Source organism: Leuresthes tenuis, unplaced genomic scaffold (assembly GCF_036924035.1).
Source record: "Leuresthes tenuis unplaced genomic scaffold, fLeuTen1.0.hap1 SCAF_16, whole genome shotgun sequence".
NCBI classification, from domain to species: Eukaryota; Metazoa; Chordata; class Actinopteri; order Atheriniformes; family Atherinopsidae; genus Leuresthes; species Leuresthes tenuis.
The window spans coordinates 22531808-22550354 of NW_027325370.1; the positions used below are offsets into that span (position 1 = coordinate 22531808).

The following is an 18547-nucleotide window of genomic DNA, read 5'->3' on the forward strand; positions in this document are numbered from 1 at the left end:
TCACCTGCCAAAAAAGTTGCAAGTGTATGGAGAGAATGTGTATGGGGAGTTCACTGTAAACAGTGCCATGTGGACGTGATATTTTTGGGGAATGGAGGTGCAGTTTTTGTTTTTCTGCATCCAACCTTAGTCACATTATTGTCACAGTACATGTCACCTATTTCTCCACGATTGAGAATGTTACACTGATCAGTTTGAAATACGGTGTATGATAGCCTCAGACACATTATGTAATACAGTGCTTTTGTGACATAGAAAACTGCATATTGAAGACAAACAAGTCATGGTAATTAAAAGGCCTTTATTTCCTATTTGTTTTTACAGAACTGGTAACACATATGATAAATTTGTAATAAGTTATTTGGTTCCCTTGATAACTTTATAAGGATCCCCAACATATGTCCACATAAGGGTCAAGAGGAGTTTGTGAGCAACGTTTGTGTCCAGTCAAAGGCTAAAGCATGCGATCCACAGTAGGCACAAGTACTGACATGAACACGCGCACCACGACACTAGACACGAAGAAACACCGCTAGGGGACACAACCTGACTGCCCTCGAATGCTTTAAAAGATGAGAAAGAGAAAGTGGTGAAGCAGGATAAAGAAAGGAGTCTCGAAAACACAGCTGCATCAGGATGAGAGGTGGAGGACCAAGCGTTCAAGAAGGGAGTTCAGTACGGCCCTGCATGTTTGGCAGTACACAGTATGTCCATGTTGTAAACATGAAGGCCGGCAGTCTTTACGTTCAGCAAAAGCAGAATCAGTAGAGACATCAGTGAGCCTGCTTTCTGTTCAGCATAATGATACTGGTAGTTAGTTACACATAAAGAACACAAAGACGCAAACAAAAAGCAAATGAAAGAGTATGGTGACACATCTCTGGCATGGTCTTGAACACAGTCCTACATTCTACATTAGAGGTATACATCACAAAAAATTTAAACATGACCAAAGAAGTGATTACACATACGCACAAGAATACAAAGAAGAGATACAGTGAGTAATAGAGGAGACAAGACAGCACGTTTCAAAATGGTGTCTTTACCCGTTGAGAGGCTCCTTGACACATTTTGACAATGTGGTTAATGATCTACTGAACTTTGCATGGTTTCCTTTTTTAAATCCCAGCGTTTGTTCAAACGTAAAAATAGAATAAACAAATCACGTCCGTGTGAACGTGCTCTAAAACTGTTTGGAACCACACAGCTTCAGATGCATTTGTGCATAAGATATCATATATCTATACAGCCACCAATAGAACATATTAATAACATTATTCAAACCATAAAAAGGATTGTTGTTTTGAGTATTAGTCGTACACACAAAAATGCACATTTAAAAATGAGTAATGTGTTCCATGTATGCAGACCTGTAGTCTATGTTGTATAATCCAGTGCTGTGTTTTTGCACCATGTCTACTAAAGAGCCCATATTTGATCTGGTTATTCAAGATACACGCACACAGCTCCCAATCTCAGTCCCCCATAGAACTCATCCGATGGTCATGCGACTGTGGTGACCCGAGCAGTTAAAGGAATCAAAATAAATCCCTCACATGTGCTATGAGTTTTAATTTAATAGCATATACCGTAACATCTGATGCATTCTGTCGCTGCTCTGCATGGATTGTTATCTTGGCTTTGCAGAGCCAAACAGTGGGGACGAATGCAGGCAAATGTAATCAGGTGTTGGCAGTATTTCTGAAATGCACTGAAATCTTGTAATGAACTATTCTTAGTGCATCATTTGGTCACAGTCAGTGGGAGTAATGGGACAATTAATAAATACAATATTGCATTAGACAATGTGAAATATCTTGCAACACATTGTAGACTGTTTCCAGAATAGATGTGGCAGTTCACTTCAGGTGAGTGAGCTTAAAGGAATAGTTCAACTCTTTGGAAAATGTGCTTATTCACTTTCTTGCCAAGAGTTAAATAAGTAGGGGGAAATCAACTTCTTTTCTGTCTGCTAAATGTGCTAGCTTGACTCTTTATAAAGTTGAAAAACATACACTATGATGCCTAAAGCTAACTAATCAACACATATTCAAAGGTCAAACAAATAATCTTTTGAATTTGTACACAAACTGAAATTAAAAATAATGAAAAAGGGTACTATTTGTCTGTCCATCAACAAAGACTTTGAGAAGCAAACACAACATCAAGCTAACTTTTACTCCTGGTTACCCAGTCTTTATACTAGGCTAAGTTTGCTAACTCTTGGCTTTAGCTGCAAACCAGTCCCCTAACTGAAATGTTAACATTTCACAGTTTTAGAGTTCAACAGCTGTTCTGTTGCTATTTTACCATTTTTAAGGAATATGACTTGTCAACTAGCAAAGAATTTGACAGTTGTGGGATAAGAACTTTTTTTTATGTATAAAAAAAAGCACAATTCACCTACAGGCCATTTTATCCTTTCAAAACCAAATGGCAACCTCCAACTTACACTGACAAACTAAACAAAAAGGAAGGGCCAAAAAAAAAAGCAGTTTGCTGCCACTTGAAGCTGGCTTCAAAAGTAAATCACCATATACCTCAATTTTAAAATGCCCAGCTTCACAGCCCTGATTAAATGTTTACTACCTTGTAAAAAACTGTTCACATTAAGATCCAACCCTTACACTTCACTTCTAACTGCAAACACTAAAGATGGTGATGGCTGAATGCTAAACGTCAGGCTCCAAAATGGCAGTCCACTACCTAAAGGATGATTCCACGGTAGCTAATTCCATCTTTTATCAAAAGTAGATTCAAAACCCTGCAAGTTTTCATAAAGCATCACTATGTATTGAAGTGGAACTGACAATGAGAAATACTGATACAGTATTATACGCATCTGTGGTTTCACATAACAGTACTGTTTAACCTTGGCTAAATATCTAGCATACAGATGTGTCCTGTCATCATATATAACTCCTGGCAAGAAAGCGAGTTTCCCTAAATCCTGAACCATTTCTTTACTTTCACTTCATGTGCATTACAGAAAACACATTTCTATGTTTTCCGATATTTCTGCCATGAGTCTGTGAAAATCATAAATATGTGCATAGTTCTATGGGAGGGATTCAGGCTTAAAACTTGGGTTGCACCATTTTGAGTTTCTCTCTTTTCAATTTAATCTTTGTTTGTTTGAGCAGCTTGCTAAACAAATAAAAAGCAAAACAACAACAGCAAAAACCATCTCAATAAGCCTCAAACCACCTGTAATGAGTTTTTGATTGTACAAGTACATTCTTCTATTAAACTGCAAGAAGAGAAACTAAAAGAGTGACCCAGGTTGGTCCATAAATTGCACTCAGCCCAACTCATCTATTCATATATATATGTTTATATATATATATATAATCTTAGCATTATTACTGAGAATCTATTGTGATATATTTATTATTTATACTATTAAAACAAGGAAAATACGTTACTAATCACAATACTGTAAAATTAGCTACCTCTATGAAACAAGGACATCAACAGCTCTGAAAGTAGAAAAAGACACACTCACTCTACTAATCTCACAACTGTTCTCAATGCTCACATATACAGTAGAATGGATTTTGTCCTCTTCATGAACAAAAATCTCCGAAGGGAATGTAAGAGAAATATTGGCCACTAAAAATGAAGACATGGCAGACTTTTTTTTTTCACAAATAAACTCTAGCTATTCGGCTGAGCTCTAAAGAGTTAGTGCTTGAGTTTTATGGCTTTCAGTTTTATCTTAATAATTTATTTTGTCTACACGTACACATTGATTAATAAACACTGTAAAAGAGACACAGCCGTGAAGTGTTTCTGCTAAGTCAGATAGAGGAGAAAAATAATCTTCTACGAAAACAAAGGGAGATTGGGGATTCCAAGTCATACGTGTTCGATGGAATGGGAGATTCATCTTTTGGCCCCTAAAACTTTATATAAAGTCCATCGAAATTGATCAGTGCTGGCACAAATAACTCATGCAATCCACCTACAGGTTAAAGAATTATTCAATCTTTTTTCTTTCTTTTTTAAAATTTTTTTTTCAGAGTAGCATTGCGTCAAATCTGCCACTAGAAAATAATTATTTTTCAGACTTGGATATTCCCAAACATTAAAAACCTAAAACACACTTCCTTTTTCTTAAAAAAAAAAAAAAAAAAAAAAAAAAAAAATCAAAACAAACAAAAGAAACACCAAACAAGCTAAACAAGAGCAATAATTTTTCCAAAATAAGTCAAACTCTGACAGTTTGAGAGTCGCATAACCAAAATGAATGGCAAATAATTAGGATAAAATGAAAATGTGGAGCACAGGGAATTTGGATAGCAAGCATGCGGCTACATTTTCATCCTACATGAACTCACACACGGTACTGGACGACACACTTGCTTAAGAATTTCAGGCTTGGGAAGGTTCTTATTAGTAATAGTACTCTTATATTTGTACGATATTCTCTCCAGTGACCCTCATGGAAAATAAAAACACACTTTGTTCTATTTAGAAAATATACAGTGCATCTTTTCTTCCCTTTGTTGTGTTATTAAAATGGCAAATGACACCCACTTACGTACACGAGATATTTTTGCTTCGTCTCTAAAACATGCTCTTATGTACAGTATTTTGTATAAACATGCAGTATCAACGTGTATGAACTATGTATATAGGCAAAACTACACACCAATGGGTTGCTTAATTGCTTCCATGTTGCCTTTTCTTTAGTGTTGCTTTATCAACAGAAAAAAAAAATGAATAAACGATGCATGATGGGAAACAAAAATCTGGTCTATGATGGCTACAAAAAAAAGGAAAAGAGAGAAAAATACAAGAGCCAACATTCATTCAATTTCCTAAAAGCTGTGATAATGCTTAAAAGGTCAACTGCATTTGCTTTATATTTTACACAGTCAGCTGGTAGTTGTTGCTTTTGATACTCTCAATCAGCAGTTTTTGTGATTAACAGCTAGACCAGCAAGGAAGCATACTGGGTTCCAAACACAACACTTATCAGACCTTTAACAAACAAGTAAGCAGCCTTCAGTTTACTAAGAGGGAATGAGCTTTGATCAACCAATCTGGATTTTGCAGCAGGCCAAAGGTCATCCTCAAAAAAATTCTCTTTAACAAAATGGTTATTTACAAGTATAGAGAGCCAAAGAAAAACCTGCCCTCTTTGGTTGAGGTTTGAACCAAAGCACTGACGAAAACCGAAAGTTATTTGTTTAAAAAGAGATCTAATGCAGTTGTTAATTCAATTAATATTTGGGCTGAGATATTAGCGGCTTGTGGGAGTCCATGAGCGAGATGAGGTTTGTGGTTAGCTCAGATTTTTGACAGCCGAAATTAAAAGCTTTGATGAATTTTAGAGAAAATCTACTGTAGCACTTGTTTTTTTCAGAGGGAGCTGGAGTTTCCTCTGCGCTTTTGAGTTAATCACTGTTCAACTTTTCTAACATTGTAAAGGCCTCAGTTACTTCTTACAACCTCAATTTGCCTTTGAATCTGAAGAGGCAGAATGAGAGATTATGCTGAGTTAATGTGACAGCGGTTGGCATGGATGTGTCTTGGGCTCTCTCTACTGAACCTGATCCATTCTTTGAAGAAACCAGGGAGAGGTATAGGCCTGAAATATAGTCTCTTCCTCTTATCTGTTTATAAAAAGAGACCTGTCGGCACGTGCCACTGGAAAATTCCACTTCACAACATTTTATCACAAAGAAAAACAGCACAGATCATAGAGCAGTGTCAAATTACCACAGAACAGAGTAACATCCAGTAGTGCAATTATATTCAACAGTTTGGTAAGCTGTGTATAAAATACACATGGATCAGTGCCTTCTCCCAGACCAGATCTTTGCAATCAAGTGAGAAATGTAGTGTCCAAACAATCAAAACACATTCACAGAGGCTGAGGCCAAATAAATCAAGAACAAGAACGACAAAAATAATCTCTTTATGATGCACTCCCTTGCTCTTTTTTAGAAGAAAAACAAACAAAAAACAGCAGTTATTCCCAACATAAATAATTAGAGCTCTGATTTCCGAGCGTACATATTTAAAACATTTAAAGTGCTTAAGGAATAAAAGTGTTTGAAGTCAAATAAATAAATTAAACAAAAAGAAAAAGCAGAACAAGATAAGAAATGAAGAGAACAACACCGCTAACTGGAAGGCGTCCCTGGTAGTTGAAAATTGCTTATTTTGTTACTTGGAAGGCTTGTCTCCTTTATGACTGTAAGACGGTTATAGGGATTCCTTTGAAGTAAAAACCCTTGTGTCAAGTCCATGACTAATGGCAGTAGCACTGAACAAGTGAGATACAGAATCGGAGGTGTTGGGAGGGGAGGTGGTAAACTGCAGGCAGTAATCAACACCTTGTAAATATCATGTCATTGGTGGTTGGAATCAGTCTCTATCAAATCGCTCTGATGTTTCCATGCTTTCTTGTTGTTCAGATGACAGACACGCTTTTTTTCTTTTCTTTTCTTTTAGTTTTTTTTCACAATTAAAAATACACAAACATCCTTTTCTTTGTTTTTTTTTTTACTGAAAATCAGGTAACCCCCCCCCCACCCTCCACCCGACACTAACTAACACTAGCCGTGAGACGAAGGTCGCCAAAAATCCAACATTTCAAATGCAATATTTCCTTCTCATCCAGTGGCGTATTTGAAATAACAACAACCCGTTTAGAAAAAAAAGGCATGGAGTTTCAGTTTCTTCTCAGTTTTCCTGAGACGATGGGTTGAAAGTTAACTAATCAAAAAGGCAGTGTGTTTGTAGGTAGCTGGATATGTGCCTATCCCTACTTCGCTACCCAACTCTAGGAATGTACTTCAAACTAACAGAATCGTCTAGTATGATAACTGGCAGGTGTGGGACATGGTGCACAATACACCTACGGAATGGACCTGCTTGTGTTATATCTCTATCATATGGCAGTATAAAGCATTTTATTGTTAAGCACTATTCAAAGCAAACTATGCCACTAAAGGGAAAGGGTAAGAAGAACAATATGAGTGAATGTATGTTTTATCCCCTCTAACACAGATTCCCATATAGCGCTTCTTGTGTCCTTTATAGTCTACTCTGTATTCTTATTAATGGAACCACAACCCCAATACAAAAATAGATCTAAAGGAAATTAACTGAGCATCTGTCCATCCTGTTACTTTTCTTCTTTTCTCAGTGACATGATTTAATAGAATATGATGGGTTTTTTCCTCTACCTTTCCCATCATGTCAAATGCTTTCTATGGATCTTTGGAGAGGTGGCAGTGCAAGAGGAATGTGGTGGAGGAAGCAGATGGGGTGTATTACTGGAATATACACTGATAATGTAGGACTTAGGGAAAAATGGGAGATGGATGGGTAGGAAGGTGTGGAGGTGGCGAAGTTTACTTCTTGGCAGTCATGGCTGCGAGGGCGGCATCCACCTCCTCCTCTGGCTGCAGTGGATGCCACTGGGCGATGGGGCGGCGGGGATTGGCCAGCATGTCGGACCAGTGTTTGAGCCCGGCCCCCGTGGACTTGCTTCCTACCCAGATCTTTCCGATGGCATCGTTCTTGCCAATCTTGTCATAATCCAGGACTGTGATCACAGCATGGATTTTCTGGAAGAATAGTGAGAAACCATTGCAGTGAGGTTCAAAATGCTATGAAGAATTCACGCACATCAGGCCCATCAGGGCTGATTTGAGTAGAAGTGAATATAAGTGGAGCCTCATGTGAATGTGATACAGAAAGACTGCCCACTTATCTCATTTTAAAACTCATTTAAAGTGGACTGTGGCTAAATGGAAAACTGCTCTGTGATCAGAGAAAATCTTTTTAAAATTATTTCTTATAAATCATGGAAGAAACATCCTCTGGTGAGGAGGGACCATCCAGATTGTTGTCAGCACTCAGTTCAAAAGTCTCTGAGGGTAGGGGGGTGCATTAGTGACAATAAAACTGGCAACTTAAACATCTGGGAGGGCACCATCAATGCCGGCGTCTATATAGATATGTATATATAATGTATATAGGTTTTAGATAAACGCATGCTTGCATCTAAATGACATCTTTTTCAATAGTGAGCTTGGATATTTCAGCAAGACTATGCTAAACTGTATAATACATCTACTTTACAACAGCATGGCTTCAAAGTAGAAGAGACCAGGTGCTAACTGGTCTGCCTGCAGTCCAAACCTTTCACCAACTGAAAACATTTGGTGCATCATGTAAAGCAAAATACCACGAATAAGGCCGAGGACTGTTGAGTAGCTAGATTCCTACAACAGACAAGAATTAGACATCATTCCTCTCCCAAAGGTCCGATAACTGCTCTCCTCAGTTTCTAGATGTAAGTGAATTGTTCTTTTAAAAAAAAGAGGGGATACTGCACAGTGAACACGGCCCATTCCCAGCGTCGCTGCCATCAAAATCAAGATAAGCAAATATTTTTCATGAAAATGGTAAAATGTCTCACAGGACGATTTGAAGCTTGGCCTGCTTTTCCTTTTTCTTGAAAATGTCTTTGTTAGAACAACACAACCATACTGATAATAGAAACATTGAGAAAATGTAGGTGTTTGAGTGTTTTCTTGTATTTCAAGTGCAGGTGGCGCTGAGCAGTTCATGGTGTGCTGGATGATACGCAGGGCATCTCTTTAAGAACATACGTATTCATGTATGTTTTCACACAAATCTCTATTTAAACTTTGATATAGTACTTTTTTTACTTCTCTGCAGACTTGAGCCTCTGTGCACCCAGCATGGTGTGATACTTCTTCCATCCCTGATAAATCCTAAAGATTTTTATAAATGCGACTCCATGTCCATACCTGCATTTGCTCAAGAGGAATCTCAAAGCTGAAGGACTCATTGTAGTAAGGATTCAGAGTGTTCTTCTTCACTGTTGTCTTCTTCTTCTTCAGTCTCTTTCCATTCTGCAGCAAGTTAATTTTCACATAGGGATCTGGAAACACACAAGAAGGAGATAAAAATCAGGTGCGCCTGCATATCTGGGTTGCAGTGCCGCAGTGCTCCAACAGATGGGGCCACTGCTAAAACCAGGATGAGTGATGTGCTGCTGCATGGTGAGCACTGCAGCTTCAGCACGTGAGCAGAGCAGGACTGCACTGATGGCTGCGCTCACAATCACGCTCTTTTACACAATGCAGTCCTGCTGCAAGCAGGAGTGTTCCTGCCAGGACTAAGAAATAAAACAGTCTTAAGCACAAGGCAACATCTGAAATCAACATCTGATCCTCAGTTCTGTGTACATGCAGTAGCCCACCTGACAGTCCACCCACATCCATTTTCTTCAGGTTCTTCGCCTCCAAAATACAGATGGTGAGTTTGCCAGCAGTGGGGACGTAACGCAGGGAGATGCAAATGTCCCCAAGCTTCTCTGGCTGTGAGATGGAGGGAAGAGGATAAAAAGTTAAGGTGGGAGATCTGGAGCAGAACCTCCTGTGCAATACAGAAGTCTTTCAAATAACATCTTTATTATACATTCTCAACATCAATGATTCCTCCTGCCATCAGTTTTGTCTTCGGGGATTATTTTCAACTCTGTCTAGCTGGTCTTTTGATTAGTTGAAAAAATATTTGAGACTGCAGGTGAATTAATTATAGAGTGAGTATTTTCTTCTAAAGGTGACTCTGGGTAGGCAGATTCAATGATTAGAATTAGTTTCTCATATCCCAGTGCTTCCTGACAGTAAAAACGCCACATAAGAGGCTGCATGGCTACTGAGGAAGCAGTACAGTGTCGCAGACATACCACTCAATGTATGTCAACTGATACATAACAAGAAACCGCAAAGAATTAGTGAGATGGCTCTCGCCACAATAATGTTGGTTCAAATATATTCCTGAACAATCTGTCACTGACTCTCTGCTTAAAACCCCTGAAAACACATATTTAATCACTTTAGTCTCCCTAGTAACTGATTTTTAATCTGAAAAATGAAAAAAAGAAGGTATTGTGTGCATGTATATGCCTGAGCATACTTACAGTACACGTTCAGAATGTTATTGAAGGATGTTTTTGAGGAATGTTCTGGGGGTTCAGTGAAAGATGAGACCCTACCTCTTCTTGGTCCGCGCTGTCCAGGTCTCTCCACTCTTCGATCGGCTTTGCCAAGTCAAGGGTGTTCATGGGTATTTTAATCTCTCCGATGATATCGTGTTTCGAGAAACGATCAAAGTCATAGACGGACATCACTAGAGTCTTCCCTCCCATTTCTTGGAATGGTATCTGAAAGACAGCAGCCAATGTAATTTTAGTCATCTATAAAAAGAAGAAATGCTATCTAAGTAGCTATGCCCCTCTCTACTTTCAGCATCTCTTCCAAGGACACCTCCTTTCCAAACACCTCTAACACCATTACATGCCTAACTCACACCTACTTTGTACTTATTTACCTGGTCTACTTGTATTTTGTCCTTTTGAATAGATGCAGGACTTACTGCTTACATCGGGGTTTCTAACTGTACTGAAGCATGAACATTGCTCCACACTTCTAAGTTGCTGTGGCGCACATTTATCTGAGTATGTTAAAAACTCTGTGCAGAATCAGCCCTGTGAGAGCAATATGGAGATTTGCCCTTTTCTTGCAGCTCTGAATTATTTGGCTTCATGAAATGCTGCTTCAGCATGGGGTCTCTGGCTCTGACAGACCAGTAAAGCTGTTGAATTGTTTTTTTATAGAGCTGTGTCAGCAGGCAAGGTGCACTAGAGGTGGCCGTCTCCTTTAATATGATTCTCTACCACACTCTCCTTGTCAGAAACCTTCAATATGTCTGCTGCTTTTTATCACTGTTGGACAGAAGTCAAACAGTGAAAGAAGACAGACTCTAAGTACCCGTTAAGCTCTACAAGACAGAGGAGAAACAGAGGAGCAACTCAGCTTTAACCGGGCCTGTCTAGCCATCAAATAGCCCGCTGTAAATATTGTTTTAGTATGTAATCACATACTGTAATTACATGGGGTGACCATTTTTCAATTTCCACTTACCTTGAAAACGAAGGTTTCATTGAAGACAGGATTGAGTGTTTTCTTGTGAACCTTTGTGTCATACTTTTTCTTCTTGTCAGGGAGGACGAAGACCTTGACGTAAGGGTCCGAGGTGCCACCGCTGTCCATGGAGAGGAGATCCGCTGCTTGCAGGATTCCGACAGTCAGCTGGAGAGTTTGAAGTTATGTGATTAAATGACAGTCAAAAGCTTTTTCAAGACCAAGGAAATCTAAACTTTCTGTTTTGGAAGGTTTATAAATGAATACCAGGCCAGAGGAACAGCCAAAAACAAACTGCGGCATTCGCTTGCCTTGTTCTCCTGGAAGTCATAATCAATGGAATACTGCAGCTTCCCGAGCTTTTCCTTCTCCTTCACTTCTTCCTCCTTCTCATCTCCAGTTAGCCCTGGCTCCACATCATCTTCTTCATCATCATCGTCCTGTTGTTTCTGCAATGAGAGAAGGGAGACAGGCAGCAGAGAAAGGAGTGAGAAGATGGTTGTGAGGTGGCAGCTGTGCTGAACCTCAAACCACGGGTATCAGCAGTCGGGTTAGTCACAGCACCTACCTTCCACTTACCCCAGTGTTACTAGTGCAATCTGTTCATCGATGACCACGGTTGCAACCTGACTTGATTTCACTATTTCTTGGGTGACACCATTTGCTGTGTTCTGTTTCTCATGAGTAGTGCAGGTATGTTACATTTTCTACAAGAAGAGGCTGTGAATTTCTCCCAAACTGGTGAAAAAATACCATGTCAATAAAACTTTAAATGCTGTGTAAGGATGGAGTGGCAATGAAACAGCCAATATACAAGAAATTGACATAAATAAGAAGACCTCACATTGCAACTGAATCCAGTTAAGCAGCTCAGAAAGATCTTTGGAAGTTCTCTTGTTCACGTTTAAAAACAGTGATTAGGAAGCCTGAAATTGACGCGACTGATTTGCGAAGCAGTCAGATGGATTACTTTTACAGGGAGTGGACAAAATAACAGAATGTCAGGAAAAAGGACTCTGAAAGAATTGCAGCCACACAAATCCCAAACATGACTCATCTTAAATGAGAAAACATTACACTGGCATATTGCACTCATAGGAAAGCAGCATCGGCAGAGATTAATAAGTGTCACAAATAGGCCGATTGAAGAGGATTATCGAATACTTCCACTCAAAAGCCTCTAATTCCAAAAAGCTGGGATGCTGTGTAAAATGTAAATAAAAACAGAATGCAATGATTTGCAAATCTCAGAAACCAATATTTCATTCGCAATAGAGCATAGAAAAATACTGAAAGTGACATATCTTATTATTTTATGAAAAATATCAGCTCATCTTGATTCAAATCGCAGCTATGCATATAGAGAGAGTTGAGACGGGGCCACAGAAGGCTGGAAAAGTAAGTGGTAATAAATGGAAACAGCTGGAGGAACATGTTGTATCTATTTAGGTTAATTGGCAACAGGTCAGTAACATGACCAGGTATTTTAAAAGAGCACCTTAAAGGCAGAGTCTCTCAAAAGTAAAGATAGGCAGAGGTTGAGCAAACTGCAAAACACTTCAAGATCTTCTACGTAAAGTTGTGAAGACTATGAGTTCTCCATCATCAACAGTACACAATAATGTCAAAAGATTATTATTAATTATTATCAATATGTCTCCATATGATCAATATGGAGACATTTCTGTGTGCAAGGGACAGCGCCAAAAATCAATAGTGGATGACTGTGAACTTCAGGCCCTGAGGTGGCACTGCATTAAAAGCAGGCATGATTCTGTCATGGAAATCCCTGCATGGGCTCAGGAACACTCCCAGAAATAACAGTCTGTGCACACAGTTCACTGTGCCATCCACTAATGCAGGTTAAAGCTCTATCATGCAAAGAAAAAGCCAAAGAAAAAGCCATATGTGAACATGACCCATAAAAACTGCTGTTTTCTCTGGCCCCAGGCTCATTTAAAATGGACCGTTTTGTGTCAGATGAATAAAAATTTTAAATGCTTTTTGGAAATCATAGATGAATCATGGAGGTGCATTAGAACCTATGGAAGAGCACTAGTGACTAGCACATAATGAAAGGCGCCATAGGTGCTGAAAGGTATATATTAGAGCAACCTATGCTCCCATCCTAATTCAGCAAGACAATACTAAACCGCATACAGCATCTAATATAACAGAATGGTCTCACAGTAGATGAGTCCCTGTGCTGGAGTGGAAAGCCAACTGAAGACATTTGGCGCATCGTGAAAAACTAAATATAACACAGAAGACCAAGGACTGTTGAGCAGCTGTGAGATTTGTTGCTGTTATCAAGATAATTGAATATTTTTCGTCAAATTGTAAAATGCATCACTTTCAACATGATTGATGGTTTACATTTTTTATTGTCACAAAATATTGGTTTTGGGATTTGCAAATCACAGCATTCTGTTTTTATTTACATTTTGAATTTTACATGGAGTCCAAATTGTTTTTCGTTTTTTGGCGACTTGTGGTTGTAAACATATTTTGGAGTCAGAATAATATCTCAGTCGGGCCTACTTTCCTATGGCTGCCCTCTTGAAAATGTCATCGTAAGACTTGAGTCAAGCTTCTAACTTGCACGTCTGCTCAAAACGTTTCTGTACGTTTTCTGCCTCTGTACGTAGGGTGCATAGGGATACTCTACCTGGTGTACTAAAGAAGACTCCCAGCCTCATTGACAAGCTAGCAAATCTACTAAGCTGACTTTTCAGCAAACATTGGCCATTGTGCAAAGTTAGAGTCATACAAAGTTATGTTACGTATGACCCGAATGTTTCCCGTAACGGGGTTAGTTTTCAGTTGACTACAGTATAGTTTTTGCACAGTGAAATTACCTTTGGCATCTGCTACTCTGTAACTTAATGTCAGTTCTTTATAATTCTCCAGAGCAATTTGATTGGAGTTGAGAACTGACTTGCTGTGTATGAATACCAATAAGCTCAATCTATTTGTAAACTTAATCTATAAATCCCACACCTTTAAAACACTATTGTTCTTAATCTTTGGGCTTGGTGGTGTAAGAGTAATTATTTTCAAGTTTAAGGATTAAGTCTAAATTGAATACAGAGTCACTGATGTGATGAAATCCAAATCGAGATGCAAATCTTTTTTGATTTAGTGAAGCTAAATAATCAAATCTACAATCAAAGTCTGTCTGGACCCTATACTGAAGTCAACAAAAAAAATCTGAGAAGATGCCAGCCTTGCATGGCAAAATTGAGGCGAGGCACGTCTCAAATCTGTACAGAGCTGTTGTCAACAAAGATGGAAAAGTATTGGACTTTGTTAGCTGCCACAATAGTCTAAATTCTTGAACACATTAAACAAAAGGCACAAAAGTAATGCAACTACTGTGTGAACAGTTACAAAGTTTGTAGGTGCAGGCAGGAGAGGGAGGTAACGTTTAGTGGGCGGAAATGGGAATAGGAAAACAGTCCCGTGCAGGGCTCAAGTCCACGTTTTGTTTATTTTGTCCATTCCATGTAAGTAAAAGAAGCTGGTTGTCCTCACTAAGAAGAATTGAAGGACAGAGCTGAGGCAGTGATGTGCTTTGATCAGGCACTGACAGAATGAAACCTGATACCTTTAAAAAAAAGTTCTCGCACTTGCTAAAACTTAGGGTGATAATAATCTAATACATGCTATATCATCCGCCTGCAGCCTGACATGCCGGATTCACTTCAAACCAAGCAATATCAGTATCTGTCATTTATCTCCTCCTAACATCCCACAGTTTCAGTAATGTTTGTGCACCACTGATTTTAATAGGAATTTGGTGCTTTTAGAGTTCCGTATTCTTACAAAATCTATTCCAAAGCAAGTCCAGATTTCCTCTTTGATGTGAGTCACCGTGCCACTCTTGATCACTATCTGGAATAAAATTCGGTAGTTCACTGACAGCCCCTATGATAATCAGGTGATGAGGAAGAATTTAAATCAAATCTTTTATCCTCCATCTTTCCTTTACATCGTGCCCAGTGACTCATCACTGTTTCAGCTCTTCAGAGGCAGCCTCAGCTAATCGTGTGGGAGAAATTAGCTGTGACGTGACTAAAGTAAACTTATTTTGGAGTTAGGATAATATCTTGGCGTGGCCTACTTTCCTATGGCTGTCTTCTTGAAAATGTCTTCGTAAGACTGGAGGGTCCAGCTACTCACTGAAGAGCTGGAAGAGGAACAGGGTACACACACAAATAATACACACACACATACACACATTTGCCTTCATGCTGTCTCTCATGCATGCTTGAAAAATCTCTCTCTTTCTCTCTCTCACACACACACACACACACACACGTTATCGTACAGTATCCTTATTTGTGTCTTTATTGTGGTAAATGCTTTTCATTCAAGCATGCCAGGCCACACAATGCAGGATCCAAGTTTATTTTTGATGGCAAATGTAAATTACTGTATGATTTCTGAGGTAAAATTTATGTTTCGATGTTACTGAAAGCCTCTGTGGCAAATTTTTGCTAGGCTCAAAAATTTCTGTACCTACGTACTAAGTGAAATGCACACATCCATGGAGGGTTCATGCCATATTGAGAATTTCCAGTTCTTCTCAAACTTCCAGTGGGGGCTCAAAGATAAAGACATGGTATGTCTGAATGAATGCCCTTCCAACTCCACTGAGTAAAATTCAAGCTCAGTACTTAGGTTATAGTAAACATGACGTGTGCTAAAACAGAAAGCTGACTGTGGCCTTAGCTTTGAATAGAATAAAATCAGGCCTTTGTCGTTCACTCCAAATTTAGGCAAACATTCTGGCCCACCATGTCTCTTCAATGAGTCCAAAGTGCTTCAGGGAGGAAAAGGGCATCAATGACTGTCACCTAGTATGTCAGCAGCATGGGTCATCCAGGAAAGTTACTCTCAAGTCAAGTTGTGGCCATTCAATGGTACCTACTGCAAGGGAATATGCTGGTCTTTGTCAAGAGGTAGAAACAGCTTCATCTGTTGTGGAGCTCGGAGCATGTTTGCACAATTGGAGAATTGTAAGTCAATTTCAAACCCAGGTCATCACTTAGAAAAATAATTTGACATATGTTTTTGGTTGGGCTCTAAAATTGAGGTCTGGCATAGCGGAAACATGCTCTAAGCTCTCAGGTAAAGTTTCAGCTATTATTAGACAAATATCCAGCTTACCCCTTGCACATGCATGTTAGTGATCTCTAGTGAGTTGCTCAGTGCACTCGTCATTCAAAGGCTTAACCGTATGATGAATTTCATGTTCATTTCCAACCATAAATATTTAAACAGATATTTATTCTGTTTTTTTTGCCAAAAATTGCAATCTCTTAATATTCAAGACATAGCAATTGGTGCGGCATATCACTTCAGTGGATTTTGCGAAGCAGCTTAATTTCCTCCAAAGAGTCCTCAAGCACCCGCAGCACCTAAGCTTGCAAAGAACTAAGGAAGCCATAGCACTCATTGTCATCATCACTGCAATCCAACCCCTCCAAGCCCAGCCCAGCCCACCCCCACCACCGCTCCCGCCCTGCCCTGGTCTGCGCTTACACAGAGCGGCCAGACAGGGGTGCCGCGTGCTATCAGACCTACCGTAGGCAGAGAAGTCCACCACAGTCAAGATACACGGAGCACACATAAGACACAAAGCAGGAAGGAGGAGAGCAGAGACAAAGGAAGAGATTGAACTCACAGCAGACACCAAAGAAGGGTAATCACAGCAAATGCAGTAAGCTACACTGTAGGGAGTGAGGAAAATGACAGATGGAGAAGCCTCCTCATTAGCACAGTTTTAACTTGTGCAGCAAAGCCATTGGGTTTTAGAATAACTTCAAGTCTGATGTGTTCTCACTGCTCTTTGTCCAATCGTCAATCATGTATATGAGAAATAACTTTGACAGACCCAAGGCAACATCGCTGAACTAACTACAAATTTTTTAATAATGACTCTTTTATGTATGGAAGAAAAGCAGTCATTAAAGGGGGCTGAGTACATAAGAGCCCTGTCATTTTTCACTCAAACCCCAGAGCACAAGTGAGAGAAAGAGCAACAATAACATTCAAGACAAGTACATTGAATAACAAAGAAAGAGAGAGAAAATGAAATAAATAATAATTATGGTGGATAAAGAATGCAGTTAACACCTGTGGAAAATATTCTTGGCTGGGTTTGAGAAACATCAAAAGACTTATACAACTTGATCTGTAATCTAATAAGCAATACAACATATTTCAAACTTTAAGTGAGTGTTTTAATGCTACTTTTCTAAAATAAAGTAAATTAGCTGAGTCAAAGTTATAACACGTAACTTATATCTATATTCCACAGCAATGCGTCACATTAGGGCCCACAGACATTTCGTAACAGGTTCACGAACAGGCTATAGTTAAATGTGATTTGTTTAGCCTCGTATGCAGCGTACTTGTAAATTTCCTCGGCCGTGACATGACCCCACATGGAACATACCTCTCCCCCTTTCAGGTTCTTCATTCCCATGTCACCCTTCCCCTTCTTGCCCTTCTTGTTCTTCTTCTTCTTGCAGCAGCATTTCTTGATGATGCAGAAGCAGCAGGTTAGAATGAGTAAAGCAGCGACCACAGCAATGGCAATGATGGCCCAGGATGGCACTGAGGGGATCACACAAACAAGTTTATAGGCGGCACACTCAAAAAAAGCTGTAAGAAGCATATACTCTGACATTTGACCAACCAGTCATTTAGCCTGCATCATGTCATGTCCTGAGCCAAATGTATTTAGTGAGAGGTGGCAGATTAGCAATTAGATTGAATGGAAATTAGATTTCTCTGCCATTAAGAAGAGCAGCCAGTGATCAATAATGAATAAAGTCATTATGGGGTTACCGATGCCTGCAGCAAAAGAGAAAATCTAATTCCAAAATCATTGTTCAGAATCACATCAATAAGAGTTGGCTGATTGGAAAAGGTTTGGGTTTTGCCTGGCACTCACGTGGGATCTTGTCGATTTCATTCAGGAACTTGTTTTTGATCTCGTCGAAGGCATCGTTCTTGTTGACGGGTTCCGTGGAGTTTTCAGCGGAGACTAATGCGACGGGGGCTGGAGTAACACTCAAGTCACTGGCCCCCGTTGGCTTCTCAGCAACCATGGGCGTTGTCTGATGTTTGAACAAGTTCCACTTCGTCATTTACACTGCACGCACAGTCCCTGAAAAACAGCAAGGAAACACAATCATTACATGAGGCCATTAAACCTTCACAGACTTGTTTTCCACAAGCACATTTTATTCCACTTGTGTCCACAGAATGTAAAGTTTTACTGGCCGGCATTGACAGGTTAAACTGTGTAACTCTGCAAATGTTCCTGTTAAACATGCTTAAACAGAAAAACTGCATGTTTTATGTAAATATTACAGTGTTCAGTTATTTTATGGTAATTGTTTTGCGATTGTTTTGTTAATTAGTCTAAAAGGATGAAAGGTTTGTCTATGGCTGTTTGGAGCAGTTATAAAACTGCCATTGAACTCAATCTACAAGTAAGCCTATAAATTATTTTTCTTTATTTGTTCAAAAGAATAACCCCCCCCCCACCAACA

The 18547-nt window shown here is 39.3% G+C and overlaps 1 protein-coding gene across 5 annotated transcripts in view; it reads right to left on the bottom strand.

Moving 5' to 3' along the window:
- Positions 1-281: 281 nt before the first annotated feature.
- The window catches only part of LOC140271812 (synaptotagmin-2-like), a 66030-nt gene continuing 47764 nt past the window's right edge, over positions 282-18547 (bottom strand). For 4 of the 5 annotated variants that reach the window (XM_072367114.1, XM_072367112.1, XM_072367113.1 and 1 more), the window contains 8 exons: positions 17944-18159; positions 17443-17603; positions 11291-11428; positions 10980-11147; positions 10052-10219; positions 9254-9371; positions 8799-8932; positions 282-7586 (listed from right to left, as the gene is read on the bottom strand). In XM_072367114.1, coding sequence (XP_072223215.1) covers positions 7371-7586; positions 8799-8932; positions 9254-9371; positions 10052-10219; positions 10980-11147; positions 11291-11428; positions 17443-17603; positions 17944-18139 — 1299 coding nt within the window. In that variant the 5' untranslated portion in view covers positions 18140-18159 and the 3' untranslated portion in view covers positions 282-7370. The remainder of the gene's footprint in view (positions 7587-8798; positions 8933-9253; positions 9372-10051; positions 10220-10979; positions 11148-11290; positions 11429-17442; positions 17604-17943; positions 18160-18547) is intronic. The other variant, XM_072367116.1, reaches the window with a different exon arrangement.